Genomic DNA, 21,412 nt, shown 5'->3' on the forward strand with positions numbered 1-21,412 from the left:
CCTCCTCTCTCCTCTGGGACGGAAAGGATCAGGCTTCCCCGGACAACGGCTCCCTACTCCCCGGAACCTGACCCGGTTCCCCCAGCAGTGTGGACTCCGCGAGAACCGCGCACACTCACCATCTCAACAACACCGGCTTCGGGACCAGCCTGCGGGCAGCGCAGCCTAAGGGCTCGTTCCCTGTGCGAGGCAGAGGGTTGCAGGGCTGAGGACCGGAGGAGTGGGACTGTAAAAATAACTAAAGAAACAAATAAAACAAAACGACGCCCCCCCCCCCCCCCCCAGGAAGGATCGATGACAGAGACTCGTCCTGCCCAGGCCCTTTGTACCTGCTTCCGGACCCCCTCCTCAAAATGGATGGTTTGAGGGATTGGGTAGGGGCGGAGGGAGGAGGAGCCACAGGAAGGGGATCCTGGGACCTGCACCCCTGCCGGGCTCTGGGACTCCCCCTCCCCACCCCCGGGTCCCGCAGAACTTTCTCCCCAGCCACTTCTGGTCCTTGGGGGCGCCCGGAAATAAGAACCACTTCCCAGGGAAAAGAGGACTTCTCAGAGCTGGAAAAGGACAGTGTGGTGGAAGGGTCCCTGGTTTCCCTCTTGGGCCCCCCTCCCTCTTTTCCTTTTGCAACCTTCCCCACGCGGCGAGCGCGGGCTGACGGATAACTGCAAGGTTTGCGCGAACAGTCCTCCGAAAATACTATTCTGACCGTTACTGGGATTGAACCAGCGACCCTCCGGCGAGGAGCAGGAGCGACCGACGATCCCAAATTCCAGCGAAAGAAAACAGCTGCCTAAAATTCAGCCGGCGAGTGTCCCGACCCAGCTCCCCTCGCTGCTGTCAAAGCGCCTGGATCCGGAGTCACGTGATCTTCAGGCGCCCTGCGAAACCCTTCGGTGGAATAAAGCGTTTAACCTCAATTAGAGAATTTATTCTGGATGGGCCCCGACAAGACGTGATTTACATGCCCCTCCCCCCGCCACCCTGTCACCTCCCCTCCACCCTCCCGTCCTCGCCCTCCGCCCCTCCCCCAAAGACTGAGGCCAGCCCAGCCCGTTCCTCTGACTCTAGGAAAGAAGGGCAGGGAGCCACCAAAAGTCCATTAAATCAATTAAATTTGTCTTAAATGTCTCTTTTCTAGTCATGCCATTCTACTCTAAAGCTTTCATTGTCTAATACTAATATATACCTAAACTCGTTTTTCAAAAAATAATCTCTACGCCCAAGGTGGGGCTCGAATTCACAAACCTCCCCCCCCCCCGCCCCGCCCAGATCAAGAGAGATCAGCAGTCCCACTGAAAGACCCTAGTGGACCCGCACCCAAGGACGCACTCACAGACCACTGGATGCAATAAGCAAGAGGATTTTATTCGGGCATGCTCGCACTCCCAGGGACACTTGACCACGAAATCCGTTAGGGATGGGTCAGTGTCTGAGAGCCCCGATCTGTTTCGGGAATGACTTAATATAGAATTTTACAGTCCATTACATCAGAGCCCTCACTTTTCTAGCCAGTAATTTCAAAGCATTACAGCAAGGCCTACACACAGGTAGCCACTCCTTTAAAACCAACCATACATTCTGGCCAGTCACCGTTCAGGTAGTGTACAGTAGAGGGTACGTGTTGAATTGCACATTTCTAACCTTTATCTGTATACGTGCTGAACCGCACGTCTCCGGCCTTGGTACGGGAGACAACCCTTATCAATTTTACTTAGTAGTAGGGGAAATTCTTAACAGGGGAAGGGTATAACTTTATTTGATTACACAGCGAGCGAGGGTTTAAGCAATTTTTCATTTCGTAGCAAAGCATTAGAAGCATTATTATACAGAAGCCAGAACCAGCTGGGTTAAACACAGATTTTTGCTATTCGTTATCCTGTTATGCTGCTTGCTGACTCCCTTATCTATGGTCAGCTGGCCACAGTTTCTTAGTTAGCATGAGCTGGTTATAAAAAGAATGTTAAAACTTATAGGCTATACTATAGTTCTGACCTGGGGTCCTTCACCACATGCTCCGCTGACTGAGCCAGCTGGGTACCCCCTAAACTCGTTTTTTAAAAAATGCTTCATTATTTTTAAAGCAGTATTAGGTTTACAATAAAACTTGGGCGGTACAGAGATTTCCCGTATCTCCCCGGCCCCAAACATGGTCTCCTTCCTTATCAACATTACTCTCCAGGATGCCTTTTTTTTTTTTTTTAAGATTTTATTTCTTTATTTGATAGACAGGGATCACAAGTAGGCAGAGAGGCAGGCAGAGAGAGAGAGAGGAGGAAGCAGGCTCCCAGCTGAGCAGAGAGTCCGACGTGGGGCTCGATCCCAGCACCCTGGGATCATGTCCTGAGCTTTAAATATGCCTTTTATGAGTGGAGCTACTGCTGTATTGAAGACTTCTTCCTGTTCCGTAGACGGGCCAAACACAAAATCGTAGGTAAAGGATTTGTCAGTACCAACCACCACCTGAGGTTCCCCGGTACGAAAGAAAGGCACATCTGGCAGCCCTCACTAATCTCTTTGGGGACCAGAGGGCGACATCGCAGTGCCACTCTTACAGGAATTCCCTTCACCTCTCTTAACCCACTGAGCCACCCAGGCGCCCCCCCCCCCTTTTTTTTAAACCAGAGATGAACTTACATACAGTAATCAGCCAAAGCCCATAGTTTGCCTTGGGGTTCACTCTCCGCGGTGTACACTCTATGGATTTGGATAAATGTGTCCATCTATCCATCACTGTAAATTCACACTGAGTATTTTCACTGTCCTAAGAATCCTCTGCGCTCTGTCTCTTCCTCTCTCTCCCTCTACCCCCACCTACAATACAATCAATTTCTGTTGTGATAAATATACACAACACATGAACTCTTGCACTATTTAAAGGGTCTAGTTCAGTGGCATTAAACCCATTCCAACCGTTGGGCAATCATCCCCACTGTCTGACTGCAGAACGTTTTTCTCTTTCCAAACGAAAGGTCTGTATCTATTAAAGACTAAATCCTGCCAATTGCAAGAAAACCGACTTTTATTCACCATAGCCTGGGAAGGAGTCTTTCCGATTGCTCTGAAGAGGTCCTCCAAAGCTTGTTAGCTGCTGGGGACTATATCTACAGAAGGGAGAGGGGTATCTGTTTGTAAGCATTTCTCTAAGTACTTGAGCATCACAAGGTATAACTTGTTACAGTTGTTAAAATTAAGGTTTACGGATTTCCACTGAGACACAAGAAATACCCTCAGGTCATCTTAATACATTATGTTTTTTATCTGATTGTTTAAAAGTGTTGCTTGCATGCCTCTGTTTAACTGTTGTTTATTTTTCTGGTTTTGATTCTTCCTTGAGGTCACTTGAGAGGGTCACGGAAGGCTGACATCAGTCACTTAGCACAATTTGATTTTACTTTTTATTTTATTTAACTTATATTTTTATTTTTAAAAGATTTTATTTACTTATTTGACAGACAGAGATCACAAGTGGCAGAGAGGCAGGCAGAGAGAGAGGAGGAAGCAGGCTCCCTGCGGAGCAGAGAGCCCAATATGGGGCTTGATCCCAGGACCCTGGGATCATGACTTGAGCTGAAGGCAGAGGCTTTAACCCACTGAGCCACCCAGGCGCCCCTACTTTTTATTTTTATTTATTCTTATTTTTTTCTTTGTTCTTTTTTTAAAAGATTTTATTTATTTATTTGACAGACAGAGATCACAAGTAGGCAGAGAGGCAGGCAAAGAGAGAGGAAGAGAAGTAGGCTCCCTGCTGAGAGAGATCCGTCCCCATGGGGGGCTTGATCCCAGGACCATGGGATCACGACCTGAGCTGAAGGCAGAGGCTTTAACACACTGAGTCACCCAGGTGCCCCTACTTTTTATTTTAAAAAAATATTTTATTCTCTTAATATACCTGAGAGAGAGAGAGAGAGAGCATGGGCACAAGCAGGAGGAGCAACAGGTAGAGGGAGAAGCAAGCTCCCCAAGGAGCAAGGAACCAGATGTGGGACTCAATCCCAGGACCCTGGAATCATGACTGGAATTGGGGGCAGACTCTTAACCGACTGAGCCACCGAGGTGTCTGAACTTAGCACAATTTTAGTGCATGTCCCCATTTCCTTTTCCCTCCAGCCGCTAATAACCTCTACTTGCGTTCTGCCTCTATGACTCTGACAATTCTAAGTACCTCCTAGAACTGGAATCATATAATACTTGTGCTTTTGTGTCTGGCTTTTAATTTAAATTTTTAAAAAGATTTTATTTATTTATTTGACAGAGATCACAAGTAGTAGACGGAGAGGCAGGCAGAGGGAGTGGGGGGAAGCAGGCTCCCTGCTGAGCAGAGAGACTGATCCTGGGCTCGATCCCAGGACCCTGAGATCCTGACCTGAGCTGAAGACAGAGGCTTAACGCACTGAGCCACCAGGCACCCCATTTTATTTAATGTTTTCAAGGTTCATCCATGTCGTGGTGTGTATCCATGCTTTGCTTCTTTTTTATTGGTGAATAATATTCCACTGTAAGATTACACCACATTGGTTTATCCCTTCATCCGTTCATTGAATGTGGGTTGTTTTCCCCTTTGGGCTTTTGTGCATTATGCTATAAACATGGGTGTCCAGGGGCATCTGGCTGGTTCAGTTTGTATAGTGTGGGACTCCTGATCTCAAGGCTGTGATTTGGATCCTCAGGTTGGGTGTAGAGATTGCTTTAAAAAAAAAAAAAAAGTCTTAAGAGGGGCACCTGGGGGGCTCAGATGGTTAAGCGTCTGCCTTTGGCTCTGGTCATGATCTCCAGGTCCTGGAATGAGCTCCAGATTGGGCTCCCTGCTCAGTGGGGAGTCTGCTTTTCCCTCTCCCTCAGCCCCTCCCTTTGCTTGTCCTCCTTCTCAAATGAATAAATAAAATTTTAAAAAGAAATCAAGAAAGAAAGTGGGTGTAAAAAACACAATTTTATTTTTTAAGTTAGTGTTTTGTTTTGTTTTTTAATTGTCTTGGAGATGTGGGAAAGCATTGCATTTCCTTTTTTTAAAAGATTTTATTTATTATTTGACAGAGACACAGAGACAGGGAACACAAGCAGGGAGACGGGGAGAGGGAGAAGCAGGCTTTCTGCTGAGCAGAGAGCCCGATGCGGACCTCTATCCCAGGACCCTGGGATCATGACCTGAGCTGAAGGCAGAGGCTTTAACCCACTGAGTCACCCAGGCGCCCCTTTAAGTTAGTGTTTTTATGTTATAATTTATTTTAAGACTTCTGCTTTCCACTCTTCGGTATCATTATACTTAAAGCACATTTCTATAAGCTCTGTAGTAAGTGAATTTTTATTTTTAATAACTGAATCTTAAAAATCCCATCTGAAAAACTTTGTCTTTGAATTGGAGTCAATCCATTTATATTTAATGTAGTTACTGATATAACTGAATTTAAATCTGCCATTTTATAATTTAATTTATATTTTCTCCTTAATGTCCTGTGTTCCTTTTTTTACTTTCTTGCCAAATCTTGGATTATTTTATAATCCCTCTCTAAATTATTCAATCTTTAAATTTTTTTTTCAGTTACGCTAGAGATCTCAAAATACATTTTTTTTAAAGGATTTTATTTTTAAGTAATCTCTACAACCAACACTTAGGGCTCAAACTCACAATCCCAAAATCAAGAGTCACATGCCCCACTGACTGAGCCAGCCAGGTGCCCCAGAAAACACATTCTTGACATAAATATCTAGTATATAATTATAGTTTTATTACATCAAAGATAATGTAAAGACCTTAGAATTTATTTATTTTTATTTTTTTAAAGATTTTATTTATTTATCAGAGAGAGGGGGGAGCTTAGTCCAGCTGGAAAGCCTTTCCTTCCCTATAAAATCATGATGATAAGGAGAATGAAGGGAAGAGAAATGCAGATAAAATTAAATCCCACTGATAAATATCTGAGGCAGGTTGAGGACAGTCCTCAAGGGACTTGTGGCGGCCTTAATGTAAATGCTTGGCTGGTGACAGAAAACAACCTGACCTTGACAATCCCCAGGCCTCCAGGACCCTCTAAGACTTCTTTAATGAAGGGAAATCCCTTTAGAGACTCATGTGACCTCTACCTGCCTACCCCCAACTCAAGAATATATAATCATTCCCACCTTAACACCTCATGCAGTTTCTTTCCTTCTTTTTTAAAGATTTTATTTTTCTATTTGTCAGAGAGAGGGCAGAAGCATGGAGAGCAGCAGAACAGGCAGAGGGAGAAGCAGGCTTCCTGCTGAGCAAGGAGTCGGATGTGGGGCTCAATCCCAGTACCCTGAGATCAGACGCTGAAGGCAGACGCTTAACCGCTTAACTAACTGAACCACCCAGCTGTTCCCCACGTGCAGTTTCTGCCCACAGGTCCTATCCCCAGGCTATAATAAAAGCACCTTTTTTGTACCATAAAATATCTCAATAATTCTTCCTTTTTTTTTTTTTTTTTAAAGATTGTATTTTTAAGTAATCTCTATCTCCATCATGGGGCTTGAACTCACAACCCTGAGCTCGAGTCCCCGCTCCACCAATCGAGCCAGAATTCTTTTTTGACTGTTGAACTCAACTGCCCAGCATCAATTACGTTGTACACCTTAAACTTACCAATATTATATGTCAGTAATATCTCCAAAAAGGTGGGGGAGAAAAAGGAAATGCCACTCCAGAATACGTCACTTTGGGGTAAGGATTATTTTGAGCTGAAGGCAATCGAGAATGGGTTGATGCAAGAAGAGCTCTCTCTCTCTCTCCTTCCCTTAAATGACTGAAAGCAAACCATAAATTTCTCTTTGGGGAAGGTACCTTTACCCGACCCCCTCTCTCCGCCCCACCCTCAGCTCTGTACCAGGGAGAGAAAAAGGACTCTTATTGTGGAAGGTGGGGGAGTCAACACAAAGACTAATTTGCATAAACTGACTTTACTAAAAGAGCCCGTATCTTTCATTAGCGCCCCACCCCCCACCATTTCTTAGTCCCCTCCCTCACTAGGTCTTCTCCCTTAAGGTTCAAAACCTCTTTTCTACTGCTTGAGTTTCACTTTTTTCCAATGAACTACCAAGCATGAAACTATTAATAAAAACTGTGCGCCTTTTCTCCCATGTATCTGTCCTTTGTTATTTAATTTGCAGGCCCCTGGTGCTTAACCTGATGTGGGAAAGAAAAGCAAAAGAAATATTAAATTTCCCCACTACCTATAGCCTGACAAGTCCTTAAAACAGGCAGAGTGACATTCCTCTAGAAACTCAGCTACCTTGATGTTAACACTTCGCTAAGGGCAAAGGACAATCTTAGCCTGACCCGCAGGATCCTTAAAATCTACTTTAACATGTAAAAATTCCTTTGGAAACTTCCTTTATCTCTACCCCCAAGATACACGTTGGCTCATATCCCCCAAGCGCATGGCCCATTGATGTACATCTGAAGGGTCTCATGACTAAGGTTTTATTAGATGGTAATAAAAGGCCTTTTCTCAACAATAGGTAGCCCTCATCAAGGTCCTGAAATCTTGCTTCCAAAATTCCTTAGAGACTTACACTATCCCCAACTCCCTCCCAGCTTGAAAGTATATAATGGGCCACTCCTGTCCCCGGTGCAGCTCCTTCTGCCCAAGGCTGTCCCTGGGCTTTAACAAAATCACCTTTTTGCACTAAACACACCTCAAGAATTCTTTCTTGGCCTCGGCTTTGAACCCTAACATCTTTCCTACATCAAACCTAAGAGGGAAGAGGAGAAGTCTTTCCTTCTCATTGTGGGAAGACAGTGCTAGAAAACACAAACACCACAGATCCGGTAACTCCGTTCCTTAATGACACTTAAGAAATGGAAAATGACTTTGTATCATCCTAGGGCCTCCTTGATTTGAAAGTGATCCACTTTGAAAATAAAATGCAGAATAAAAGAAGCCAGAAGTTCCCCCAAGGCAGTTAAGGATTTTCTCCTCTATCCTGACATTCCAAAGCAGGGTCTTTTCTTATCTACATTAATTGATCTTACTTTATGCATGAGGGCTAAGTTTTATTGAACAAGGAGTTGGGAGGGGGGCACCTGGGTGGCTCAGTCGGTTAAGCATCAGCCTTCAGCTCTGGTCATGATCTTGGGATTCCAGGATCGAGCCCCACATCAGGTTCTCCGCCCCACATCGGGTTCTCCGCTCCATGGGGAGTCGTCTTCTCCCTCTCACTCTCTTCGTGCTCTCTCTCAAAAAATTAATTAAAAATCTTAAAAAATATATAAGAAATATATGTGCGGTCTTTGTTTTGTTTCGGGAGGCAAACTAGTGCTCGGAGATTGACTTTGTCTTTGCCAGCAATTTATTTAACACAGGGTCACTGCGAGAAATCCTAGTAAGTTTGCAAGCCAACAGCATATAGGTTAATGTTTCCAGGAAGCCAATAAAGAAATACCACAGTCCAGACCAATGGCAGATCAGTCACACCAGTTCCAGGCAAGGGGAGATGAACGGGAATAAAGTCGTTCAATTGAGATGTATTTTTATACCCGTTGTACTCTGGTGAGCTGACGCCCAGCTGTCCGGACAAAAGCCAAAGTCCCCTGACGCCAGAGCGCTCTCTTGCTAGCACCTGCGCGGACAGCCTTTGGGAGGCGCTGTTCCCTTTCCACCTGTTGGGGACCGAGTTGCCTTGACCTTGGCAGGAGCTAATCTTCCGAAGGTCCTCAGAAGGTCCTCTACGTAGCTAGCTACTTAGAGCAAACAGTCTCCTTGCCCAGATGCAACAGTTTCCACTGATCTAAATGTCCCCGGTCACCAGTTGTTTTTACATTTTTATTGATAAAGCCCCTGGCGGGTTTCCTCTGAAGCGAAGCTACGGAGAACTTCCCAGTGACAACGGATGACTTGACCACATCCTGTCCTTCACGCTTCGAGCAAAATGACTTTACTTTTTTTTTTTTTTTTTTTTTTAAGATTTTACTTATTTGATACAGAGAGAGAGGGCACAAGCAGGGGAGTGGCAGGCAAAAGGAGAGGGAGAAACAGGCTCCCCACCCACTAAGCAGGGAGCCCTACGCAGGGCTGGATCCCAGGACCTGGGATCAGGACCTGAACCTAAGGCAGTCACTGAACCAACTGAGCCAATCAGGCCCCCCAAGACGATTTTACTCTTAAGAATAATTTCATTTTGGAGGACCCCTGGCTGGCTCAGTTGGTACAGCACATTGACTCTTGTCTCAGGGTCATGAGTTCAAGTCCCATGTTGGGCCTGGAGCTTACAAAAATGGTGGGGTGGGGGACAATTTCATTTTTGTCATAAACAAGTGGGATTTGAAATCATATCGAACTGATCTACAGCAGCCTTCTATCCTGTGGGGCACGGAGCTTCTAAAAATCCTTGGAATTTCCCATAAGGCTGATAAATGTGTTTTTGTTATGCTAATGAGGCGACTGCCAGAAAGCCCAGAAGGGTGCGGATGGTTGCCAGGGGAACCAACATCGCGTTCAGAGGGTTGGAACTTTCACCCAACTTTCCTCGCCTTTCCCTACGCTGAGAGGCTGCTTGGATTCCCTGATTATGGCCCTTTCCTCCATCTTGAAAGTGAATCTTCCCACCATTGCTTCCACTGCGACGTCTGTGACCAACCCTCCTGCTTCCCTCTCCAATTTACACAGACCCTGGTGATCCCACGGATCCACTCGGAAAATGCAGGATAACCTTCCATCTCAAAGTCTTCATTTTAGTCATTTTGGCCACACATCCCTTTTGCCATGCGTGGGGACAAATCCACAGGTTTTGGGAATCAGGGCATGGGCATGTCTGGAGGGCCATTATTCTGGCTACCGTAACATGGTAATGAGCTCCAAAGACATTTCTATTAAATGCTTTAATTACATTTACATAAAGATTGAGAAATGCAGGATCGACAAAAACGAGCCAGGAACGTGAGTGGGAAAAAAGCCAGGACCTGTGAATCACACAGCGGAGAGAGAAAATCGGGGCCGCATCAGAAAGCAAAGGCAAATTTGTCTTCCTGTGGATGATTCCCACGATGGGTCAGGTCAAGTCCATGATGGATCTGGACGCGTGTATCTTCCCAATGCACAAAGCATTTATCTGTCTTCACAGAAGAAAACACCAACAGAGACAGCGGAATAGCTAAAATGCCAAGGAAAGTAAATGTGCATTTGAAAAATTCTCATGGGTGATTCTCTCTAAACAAACTCTGGGGGAAGGCAGCTGCTCCAACAGCGTTTTCTTTCTTTCTTTCTTTTTTTTTTTTTTTTTAAGAAGATTTTATTTATTTGACACACACAGAGAACACAAGCAAGGGGAGTAGGTGAGGGAGAAGCAGGCTCCCCACTGAGCAGGGAGCCCCATGAGGGGCTGGATTCCAGGACACGACCTGAGTGGAAGGCAGACGCTTTAACACTCAGCCACCCAGGCGCAAGTTTAAACTTGAATTTAAATTCAAGTTTCTCAGTTACAGGAGTCATATTTCAAGTGCTCGCTAGTAACAGCTGGCTTGTAGCTTCTGCACTGGACAGCATGGATGGGGCACATCTTCATCACTGTAGAAAATTCTATCGGACTGCACTATTCTAGATATAATCTTGGCTCCTGTTTTTGATTATGTGATGGTGACAGAGGCTCTCTCTCTCTCTCTCTCTCTTTTTTTTTTTTTTTTGCTTTTTTCAATTTTCTGATTTTCTTAACTCATCACAAAAGATGACATCTACTTCCTAGTTAGATTTTACCTTCACACGTGATGTTTCTAGAATTGGATCTGATGCTAGATCCTCAAAAAAAAAAAAAAAAAGAATTAGCTGGGATTTCCCTCATGATCCCAGTCCCAACACCATGGCCAAATGCAGCCATAGGGGTGATCGTAGCAAAATTGTTGAAAGATCCAATCTGTCTCGGCACTCCACTTTTTGCTCCCCAATCACTCGAATAAATTGGTAATTCCCTCTCTGAAGTTCTTACTCTCCAAAGTATAAATTCCTAGAAATTCACTGATCGACAAATCTGCCATACTACTGATATAAGGTCAAAGAACACTGTTTTATAATGGAAACTCGGAGGCAAACATATACTCAAGAACAAAAGAATTTTTTTTTGATAGTAAAAATCCAATTATTTGGATAAGACGTGATAAATATTTTCTGGCAAGAAGCACTGCAATAAAATGGAATGATCTAGAACTCCCAAATTGGACCCTGGTCACCAGGCACATTTTCTTGCTTGGGCTCAGTTTAGAATCCTGAGCCCAGTTCCCTGCCCAGCGGGGAGCCTGCTTCTCACTCTCCCTCTGCCGCTCCCCCTGCTTGTGCTTTCTCTCCCTCAAATACCTTTCTAAAGATAATTTTTAAAAAAGAAGATGGTATAGTATGTTACCTGTCTCACTGATTCTAATGATATTTTTGAGTGAAACAGGCGTTTCCTTCATCCTTGCTTTGAAATGTTCATCATCTTCAGGGTTCAGATTATGGCCCTTGCCTGGAATCAGAGGACAACATTCTTATTCTTCTTGTTCTCCTTCTTCTCCTCCTTCTCAAAAAAACAAAAAACAAAAAACATTTTATAGTACTCTGTGTACCCAACGTGGGGCTCGAACTTACAACCCTGAGATCAAGAGTCACGTGCTCCACCGACAGAGCCAGCCAGGCACTCCTGGAGGATAATATTCTGAGTGGTTATTTCTCAGATGTGAAATGGAAAGCCAGTTCCCAGAGAAAAGTAGTTCTTGGGACATCAGTATTTGAGCAGTTCACAGAGGGTGGGAGGCTTTCTAGGCATGGGCCAAGACTCCTTCATGTGATACCTGTAGCCGAACTCCAGCTACAAGAGTTCAGACCACGTGGGAGGACACCATGATTCCCAGATGTGCAAGGTCAGGACGAACACATCACCTTCCCCTCCCTGACTCCTGCAAACCAGTCCCGGGGAATTAACATCTGACGCTGCTCTCTGCTGGGAAGGATGTGTTGGCCACCGAGCAGGGACCTTGGCAGTCATGTGAAGAAATGTATCATTCGTAAATGAAGTCACTGAAGATGATCATTTTTTCTACCTTTTCCAAAATCTGAACCTCACTATGCGGATCGCTAACACAACTCTCTGATACGTCCTGTGGGTGACTTAGACATTTGACAACCACCCACAATCTTGGATATTATCACCCCAGTTTGGGATCCCATTGACGTTCTCCAAATGGTGAATCCTACCGTAAGAAACACCGAAGCATATTTCTCAGATGCCCTGCGGGATAATGTGGAGATCTCCTCTACCAAATGTGTGCTTGATTAGGAGGGCTGCATGTTAAAATCTGATCAGAATGCGTGTCCTAGGGCAGTGATTCCAAACCTTGCCCTCGCATTGGTGTCACCTTTGAAAAATTCCCAAGATCCCGAGAAACTCACTCCCCAGGTTTCCTTAAAAAGTTAAATGGGGAGGCACCCAGCTGCCTTAGTGGGTAGAGCACAAAACTCTTAATCTTGGGAGTCGTAAATTCAAGCCCCACATTGAGTGTGGACATTACTTTAAAAAAGAAGTCTATGGGGACACGTGGGTGGCTTGGTCGGTTAAGCATCTGCCTTCGGCTCAGGCCATGATCTCAGGGTCTTGGGATCGAGTCCTACATCAGTACCCTCGCTCAGTGGGGAGTCTTCTTCTACCTCTCCCTCTGCCTGCTGCTCCCCATGCTTGTGCTCTCTCTCTCTCTAACAAATAAATAAATACAATAAAAAAAAAGAAATCTATGGAGCACCTGGGTGGTTCAGCTGGTTAAGCATCTGACTCATGATTTCAGCTCAGGCCATGATCTCGAGGGTCCTGGGATCCAGACACGTAAAGCCCACCTTGGGCTTTACCTGGGCATGGAGCGTGCTTAAAATTCTCTCTCTCCCCCTCTCTCTTTGCCCCTCCCCATCCCATCTCTCTCTATAAGTTATGGTGGGGGGAAGGAAATCTAAAAAGCAACCCCAAACCCAAATTAAACAGAATTTCCATGACTCAGCGATTCTACTCTTAGGTACATACCCACGGGAACGGAAAACAGATCTTCATAGAAAAACTTGTACATGAATAATAGTAGGACTATGAAGGTAGAAAGCCAAAAGGTAGAAACAACCCAAAGGTCCATGAGTGAGTAAACACAACGTGCTTATCGATACAATGGAATATTATTCAGCCCGAAAAAGGAATGAAGTATTGCTATGTCCTTCCCCATGCATGAACCTCAAAAACATTATGCTAAGGGAAAGAAACCAGTCATCAATGTCCAGAAGAAGCAAACTATAGAGACGGAAAGCAGATTAGTGATTACCAGGGGCCGGAGGAGGGACATATGGGGAATGACTGATTAATGGGTCTGTTCAGGTGTTTGTGGGGAGAACCTCGGGAACCACTGAATTAAGAGGATTATGTTACTAAGTTCTTGACTCCTTTGGGAGACGGCCAAAAGACAAATTCAAATTTGAGATAATCATAAAAATAATCAAGAGTCCATGAATCAGCTGTATTATGCCATTTTCAACAGTTCTGGACTTCCTATTTTTAAAGTTTGCTTTAAAATTTACATTTAGGGACGCCTGGCTGACTGTCACTGGAACTGCGGACTCTTGATCTCTGGGTTGCGAGTTCAAGCCCCACGTTGGGTGTAGATATCACTTAAAAATAAAATGAAAAAAAAATACCCCACGAAATTTACAGTTAATAAAATTCATGTTTTTGAGGCTCCAGCTCTGAGTTTTGACAATGCAGTTTCAAAGCCACTGCCAGACCGAAAGTAGGAGACTCTGACGCAGTGGAAACATTTTCTTGGGCTGCCCCCCTGTGGCCAGCTTCAGTCCCAAGTCCTGGCAACCACTCCTCTATTCTCTCCCCAGTTTTGGGAAACCGGGTCCTAATCGCAGTACCACAACGCAAAGGCTTTTGAGACAGGGTTTTTTCCCTCTGGGTAGGAGGCATGTGAGATTTGCCATATGCGTGACTGTTTGAAAACTTCATTACTGTTTATTCTGAGTAGCGTACTAGAGTTTATTGACCTTTGGGTAGTTTCAAGTTTTTGTGGTCTAAACCTTCCCATACTGGGGTGCCCGGGTGGCTCAGGTCACATGATCTCAGGATTTTGGGATCCAGCCCCGCATTGGGCTGTCTGCTCAGCGGGGAGCCTGCTTTCCTCTCTCTCTCTCTCTCTACCTGCCTCTCTGCCTACTTGGGATCTCTTTCTCTGTCAAATAAATAAATAAAAGTTTTTTAAAATAAATAAAAAATTAAAAAAAGAAATGGTAAAGAAAGAATTCTAAAATAAGGCAAAATAGAAATCATAAAATATATGGTAGAAACAAATCAAAATGTATCAGTAGTGACACAGTAGTGACACACACATGATATTGTCCAGTTAAAGTACAATGAAAGTCAGACAGGGAAAAATGAAAATTTCATTTTGTTTACCCAGAAAACAGAAAGCACAAGGCGACAAACATATGTTCTTCTTTTTTTTTTTTTTTAATAAAAGGAAAATTGTAACATGCAAATTTAGGGATCTTTTGCACTGAAGCCAATAAAACCATTGAACAGAATCTATTCAAAGTGCCACCCTTGCTGCTCCCCAGCCACACTTATAAGCAAAACTCCCAAGTGTCTGCACTTGACCCTGAACTCTCTGTTTCTGGTGGTCTCAGTGCCCCCACATTGTTGGAAAGTAGGTACCAACTCCAAAACACTTTCTTCTCTAGCAAGACCACAACCCACATCCCAGACAGAGCCCCTTGAACAACAGCTACCTTCTGCTCAGTCCGCCAAGACCTCCCGTGGGTTCAGAGGCAACCCTCTCACGTCCCTCAAACCCCTTAAAGGGCCCAGCCTCATGGGAACTCGTCTGATATTTCTCTGGATGTCTGGTCCCTCTCCTCTCCTGGGAGAGTGAACCAATTCTGCCCTGTTTGTTGCTCCACTCTCTGTGCAATCCTTCGTCACCCTTGTCACTGGCCAACCTCACAATGGTACCCTATATTCTTCCATTTTTATTCTATTTTATTTTTAAAGATTTTATTTATCTGGCAGAGAGAGAGAGAGAGACAGCGAGAGAGGGAACACAAGCAGGGGGGAGTGGGAGGGGGAGAAGCAGGTTTCCTGACAAGAAGGGAGCCCTAAGCAGGATCGATCCCATGATCCTGGGATCATGACCCAGTGGGAAAGCAGACGCTTAACGACTGAGGCACACAGATGCCTCTATTCTTCTATTCTAAAATTTATTATTTTTTTAAAAAGATTTTTATTTATTTATTCGACCGAGAGAGACACAGTGAGAGAGGGAACACAGCAGGGGGAGTGAGTGAGGGAGAAGCAGGCTTCCCATGGAGCAGAGAGCCTGATGCGGGGCTCGATCCCAGAACCCTGGGATCATGACCCGAGCCAAAGGCAGACACTCAACCACTGAGCCACCCAGGTGCCCCCTAAAATTTATTTTTAATTCTAAAAAAGATTGTATTGATTGAGGGGATGGGGCAGGGGAGAGGAAGAAGCAGGCAGAGGGAGAGGGAGAAGCAGGCACCCCGCTGAGCAGGGAGCCCAACACGGGGCTGGATCCCCGAACCCTGGGATCAGATCATAACTTGAGCCAAATGCAAACACTTAAGTGACTGATACTACCTATATTCTACATGCCTTTTAACTACACTTTAAAGATGTCATACACCAAATTGGCCCTTGAGAAAATATGATGATAATCTAAACACCACTTACAATAAAATGCGTTATTGACTTGCAGTTTTCATCTGTTAGCAAGACAGGGTGATAATCGACATAGTATCATTATCGGCACATAAAGAAATTGAGGCCAAAGCTGCTGAGGCTGTGTGGTTGGAGAGAAAAGTGAGACGGGCATGAGGGTGCCGGGTTGGCTTAGCTGGTGGAGCCATCACGCCCTTGATGCTTGGATCACAGGGTTGTGTGTTCGATCCCCCATGCCAGGTACCAGATTACATAAACATACATTTTTTAAAAAGCGAGTATTAATAAGACAATGAAATCCAGATCCTAGCCAATGCTGAAATTTTATCTCCACTTTACATATAAGAACACTTTGCTTGACAAAGTTAGTCAAGCCATAGTATCAAAATCCTATATATATTTTTCAATGTTTTAAACAAGATTTATTTATTTATTTACGCAATCTCTGCACACAGCATGGGGCTCGAACTCTTGATCCTGACATCTAGAGTCTCAAGCTCTAGGGACTGAGCCAGCCAGATGTCCCTATATATTTAAATTTAAATAAGAGTTTCCCTAGGGGTGCCTGGGTGTCTCAGTGGGTTAAAGCCTCTGTCTTCGGCTCAGGTCATGATCCCAGGGTCCTGGGATCGAGCCATGAATTGCGCTTTCTGCTCAGGGGGGAGCCTGCTTCTCCCCACCTTTCTCTACCTGCCTCTCTGCCTACTTGTGATCTCTGTCTGTCAAATAAATAAATGAAATCTTTAAAAAAAAAAGAAAAAAATAGAGTTTCCCTGTCATAATTATAGTATTAAATGCACAATTCAAAATTATGAATATCACCAGCATAAACATTAATGTAAAAATCATTATTATAGAAACATTTGCCTTTGAGTATCAGTGGGGGGCCTGTCTGGCTCAGCCCCTAGAGCAGGTAACTCTTGATCTCCGGGTTGTGAGTTCGTGCCCCACGTTGGGAGTAGCAACTGCTTAAAAATAAAGTCTTACGGTGCTCAGCTAGCAGGAGCTGCTGACCACCCGCAGGCGCGCGCTGACCACCCGCAGGCGCCTGCGTAACAATAAAGAACCTCTTGCTGATTGCATCCAGTGGCAGTGTTGGATTCTTGGTTCAAGTCTCAACTCACATGGAAGATCCTGAGAGCCAATCATCCTGAGGGAAACTGAAACCACCCCGTCAAGCAGTTAAGAATGGCCCTAAGCCAGCCAGTCCCCACCAATGATTGACTCACAGATGCCATCGCTTTGACTTCCACTGCCTACCTGCACTACTCATCCACCCACCTTTGCCCTACATTTTCCTTAGAAACCTGGGAGTATTTTCAATACTTTGGAGAACAGTCTTTGAGAGGCCACTCTGCTGTCTTCCCACTGTCTGCCACCTGAGAACAAATCCCTTTTTCCTTTCACCACCAGTGGTTTCTCTGCCTTTTGAATTTTGTCAGCAGGAATGGCAGAACCTGGTCTGTTTGGGACTCCAAAAGATGTGGATCCCAGCCCTCCGCTGTGATGTAGGAAACGTAGGCAGAAGAGAAATTATTAAATTCCCTTACTGTCTACAGCCCAATGACAAGTCCTTCAAACAGGCAGAGTGACATTCCTCTAGGAACTGAGCTGCCTTGATGCTGATACTTTGCTAAGGGCAAAAGGCAATCCTAGCCCAACCCCCTGGATCTTGTACATCTACTTTAACATGTAAAAACTCCTTTAGAATTTTCCTGTAGCTCTAATGTACCCCCCATCTCCAGCCAATATATGTGTTGGCAATCATCCTCTAAGCATATGGACCCACTGATATACACTGGAAGGGTCTCATGACCTAGGTTTTATTAGATGGTAATAAATGACCTTCCCTTAACAGCTAGCCCCCTCAAGATTCTGGAAACCTTGTTTCCAAAATTCCTTAGAGACTTACACTGTCCCTAACGCCCTCCCAACTTGAAAGTATATAATAGGCCACCGCTCATGACCCCAGTGCAGCTCTTTCTGCCCAAAGGTCCTGTCCTGGTGCTGTAATAAAACCACCTTTTTGCACTAAAAAAAAAAAAAAAATAAAGTCTTACAAGATAAAATAAAATAGAAAGACAGTAACCGCACATCTCCCTGGGAGAGCATTAGGTTATAAGTAACAGGAGGCAGGATTTCTTCATTTAACAAGGGGAGGTTCGTTACTTCTCACCTGATTCAGCCTCCGTCCCTTCCCTTTGGGGTCCTCCTTCTCCAAAGTAATAGAATTTAGAGCAGCCTAGGGATGTCGGAGCCAACAGACCTGCCTTCTCCATTCTGCACCCTGGGGAGACTGAGGTTTAGCTGGTAAGCACTGCAGGAAGAGAGCAGGAGGTGTGGCCTTGGGGGAGGGAGGGACAAACCAGAGTGTCTATCAGCTGTGGATTGCCTCTTGCTGACTGCCTACCTTTTTTTTTTTTTTTTTTAAATTTCTTTTCAGTGTACCAGAATTCATTGTTTATGCACCACACCCAGTACTCCATGCAACACGTGCCCTCCATAATACCCACCACCAGGCTCATCCAACTTCCCACCAAAACCCTCAGATTGTTTTTTCAGAGTCCATAGTCTCTCATGGTTCATCTCCCCCTCCAATTTCCCTCAACTCCCTTCTCCTCTCCATCTCCCCATGTCCTCTGTGTTATTTCTTATGCTACACAAATGAAACCATATGAAAATTGACTTTCTCTGCTTGACTTATTTCACTCAGCATAATCTCTTCCAGTCCTATCCATGTTGCTACAAAAGTTGGGTATTCATCCTTTTTGATGGAGGCATAATACTCCATAGTGTATATGGACCACATCTTCCTTATCCATTTATCAGTTGAAGGGCATCTTGGTTCTTTCCAGAGTTTGGCGACCATGGCCATTGCTGCTATGAACATTGGGGTACAGATGGCCCTTCTTTTCACTACATCTGTATCTTTGGGGTAAATACCCAGTAGTGCAATTGCAGGGTCATAGGGAAGCTCTATTTTTAATTTCTTAAGAAATCTCCACACTGTTTTCCAAAGTGGCTGCACCAACTTTCATTCCCACCAACAGTGTAAGAGGGTTCCCCTTTCTCCACATCCTATCCAACACATGTTGTTTCCCGTCTTGTTACTTTTGGCCATTCTAACTGGTGTAAGGTGGTATCTCAATGTGGTTTTGATTTGAATCTCCCTGATGGCTAGTGATGATGAACATTTTCTCATGTGTCTGACAGCCATTTGTATGTATTCATTGGAGAAGTGTCTGTTTATGTCTTCTGCCCATTTTTTGACATGATTATCATTTTGTGTGTGTTGAGTTGAGATCAAGAACACGACAAGGATGCCTACCCTCACCACTCTTGTTCAACATAGTATTAGAAGTCCTAGCAATAGCAATCAGACAACGAAGAGAAATAAAAGTATCCAAATTGGCAACGAAGAAGTCAAACTCTCTTTGCAGACGACATGATACTTTATATGGAAAACCCAAAAGACTCCACCCCCAAACTCCTAGAACTCATACAGCAATTCAGTAATGTGGCAGGATACAAAATCAAGGTACAGAAATCAGTTGCTTTCTTATACATTAACAATGAAAACACAGAAAGGAAAATTAGAGAATCAATTCCATTTACTATAGCACCAAGAACCATAAGATACCTGGGAATAAACCTAACCAAAGAGGTAAAGGAACTGTACTCGAGGAACTACAGAATACTCATGAAAGAAATCAAAGAAGACACAAAAAGATGGAAGACCATTCCATGCTCTTGGATTGGAAGAATAAACATTGTTAAGATGTCTGTACTGCCTAGAGCAATCTATACTTTTAATGCCATTCTGATCAAAATTCCACCGTATTTTTCAAAGAGCTGGAGCAAACAATCCTAAAATTTTATGGAATCAGAAGAGACCCCGAATTGCTAAGAAAATGTTGAAAAAGAAAAACAAAACTGGGGGCATCTCGTTGCCTGATTTCAAGCTTTACTACAAAGCTGGGATCACCAAGACAGCATGGTACTGGCATAAAAACAGACACATAGACCAGTGGAACAGAGTAGAGAGCCCAGATATGGACCCTCAACTCTATGGTCAAATAATCTTCGACAAATCAGGAAAAAATACACCATGGAAAAAGACAGTTTCTTCAATAAGTGGTGCTGGGAAAATTGGACAGCTATATGTAGAAGAATGAAACTCGACCATTCTCTTATACCGTACACAAAGATAAACTCGAAATGGATAAAAGACCTCAACGTGAGACAGGAATATATCAGAATCCTAGAGGAGAACATGGGCAGTAACCTCTTCGATATCAGCCACAGCAACTTCTTTCAAGATATGTCTCCAAAGGCAAAGGAAACAAAAGCGAAAATGAACTTTTGGGACTTCATCAAGATCAAAAGTTTCTGCACAGCAAAGGAAACAGTCAACAAAACAAAGAGACAACCCACGGAATGGGAGAAGATATTTGCAAATGACAGTACAGACAAGAGGCTGATATCCAGGATCTATAAAGAACTCCTCAAACTGAACTCACACAAAACAGACAATCATGACTGCCTACTTCTAAGCTCAGTTTGAAACCAGCAACACAAGGGAAGTGGGTTTTTGGGACCTCCGGAAGCCAAGGTCATTGTGGTTAGATCAGAGCCAGCCAGAGCCAGCATCCCAGGCAGAAGCAAGCAAAATCAAGCTCAGTTTTGCAGAGTTTATAATAGGCTCACACAAATCTTTCTTTTCAGCAGAGTAGACTACAGGCACGATAGGATACTTTAAATAAAACCAACGCTGGGCGTGGAGCTCCCTCTGGAAGGCGTCTAGCCCCTCAGCTCTAACCGCTCACGAGAAACTGACCTTAATTTCGAATTGATTCCAGGGGTGTGGGTGTGGGTGTAGTTTTTTGTTCTTTCAATTTTGTTTTGTTTTAAGTAGACTTCCTGTTCACTGTGGGACTTGAGACGACGTGAGATTAAGAGTTGAGGGCTCTACGACTGAGCTAGCCTCGAGCCCTAGTTATTTCCTGTTAATTGCTCTATCAGGTTAACGCAGTGATGGCATCAGGAATGATCTAGCCATTCTTTGGATGATAGACATTTAGCTGGTTAACTAGCTTCTTCCCAACAGTGGGCAATAACACAACCAATAACTTTTTCTGTGCATTTCCGGGTGCACATATGAGATCCTGGGAATGGGATTGCTGATTCAAACCAATTCAATGCTTGAATCTTTTTTTTTTTTTCCCCTAGATGTAGCCAAATTATCTTCCAAAGTGGTTGTGTTTTCTCCAAAATCTGCTCACTACCAGTTTGAGTCTCTATTGCTTTACGTCTTCATTGACCCTTGGTTTTGTCATATTTTCTTCTTTTCATCGCTAACGTGGGTGAGAATGTTATCTCATGGTGGTTTCATGGGCCTTTCCATGATCACTAATGAATCAATCTTTCTCTCTCTGCCTGCCTCTCTGCCTGCTTGTGTGCTTTCTCTCTCTCTCTTTCTGACAAATAAATAAATAAAATCTTTAAAAAAAAAATAAAGTCTTTTTGTGTGGACACTCGTGTTTTTTCTTTTCTTTTCTTTTTAAAAAAATTTTATTTACTTATTTGAGAGGCAGAGAGACAGCGGGCAAGAGAGAGCGTGAGCAGAGAGAGGAAGCAGTGGGGAAGCTGGGAGTGGATTGGGGCGGGGGACACTAGCATGCCTCCTATGGGGCCTTTAACGGTGGCGTGATTGTGTTCAGGGGATGCC

At 44.3% G+C, this 21,412-nt stretch overlaps 1 protein-coding gene across 8 annotated transcripts in view; it reads right to left on the bottom strand.

The window, feature by feature from the left end:
* Positions 1-18,009, bottom strand: part of ZNF114 (zinc finger protein 114) — a 28,294-nt gene extending 10,285 nt beyond the window's left edge. Inside the window, exons 1-4 of one of the 8 annotated variants that reach the window (XM_059152548.1) lie at positions 17,861-18,009; positions 11,344-11,496; positions 707-888; positions 120-180 (exon numbers count right to left, since the gene is read on the bottom strand). In XM_059152548.1, the coding sequence (XP_059008531.1) occupies positions 120-122 (3 nt within the window). In that variant the 5' untranslated portion in view covers positions 123-180; positions 707-888; positions 11,344-11,496; positions 17,861-18,009. Of the gene's footprint in view, positions 1-119; positions 889-9,813; positions 10,105-11,343; positions 11,500-17,860 lie in introns of those variants that run through there. The other 7 variants (XM_059152547.1, XR_009348749.1, XM_059152546.1 and 4 more) reach the window with 7 other exon arrangements.
* Positions 18,010-21,412: the final 3,403 nt, after the last annotated feature.

This window comes from Mustela lutreola, chromosome 16 (genome assembly GCF_030435805.1).
Source record: "Mustela lutreola isolate mMusLut2 chromosome 16, mMusLut2.pri, whole genome shotgun sequence".
In the NCBI taxonomy this organism is placed as follows: Eukaryota; Metazoa; Chordata; class Mammalia; order Carnivora; family Mustelidae; genus Mustela; species Mustela lutreola.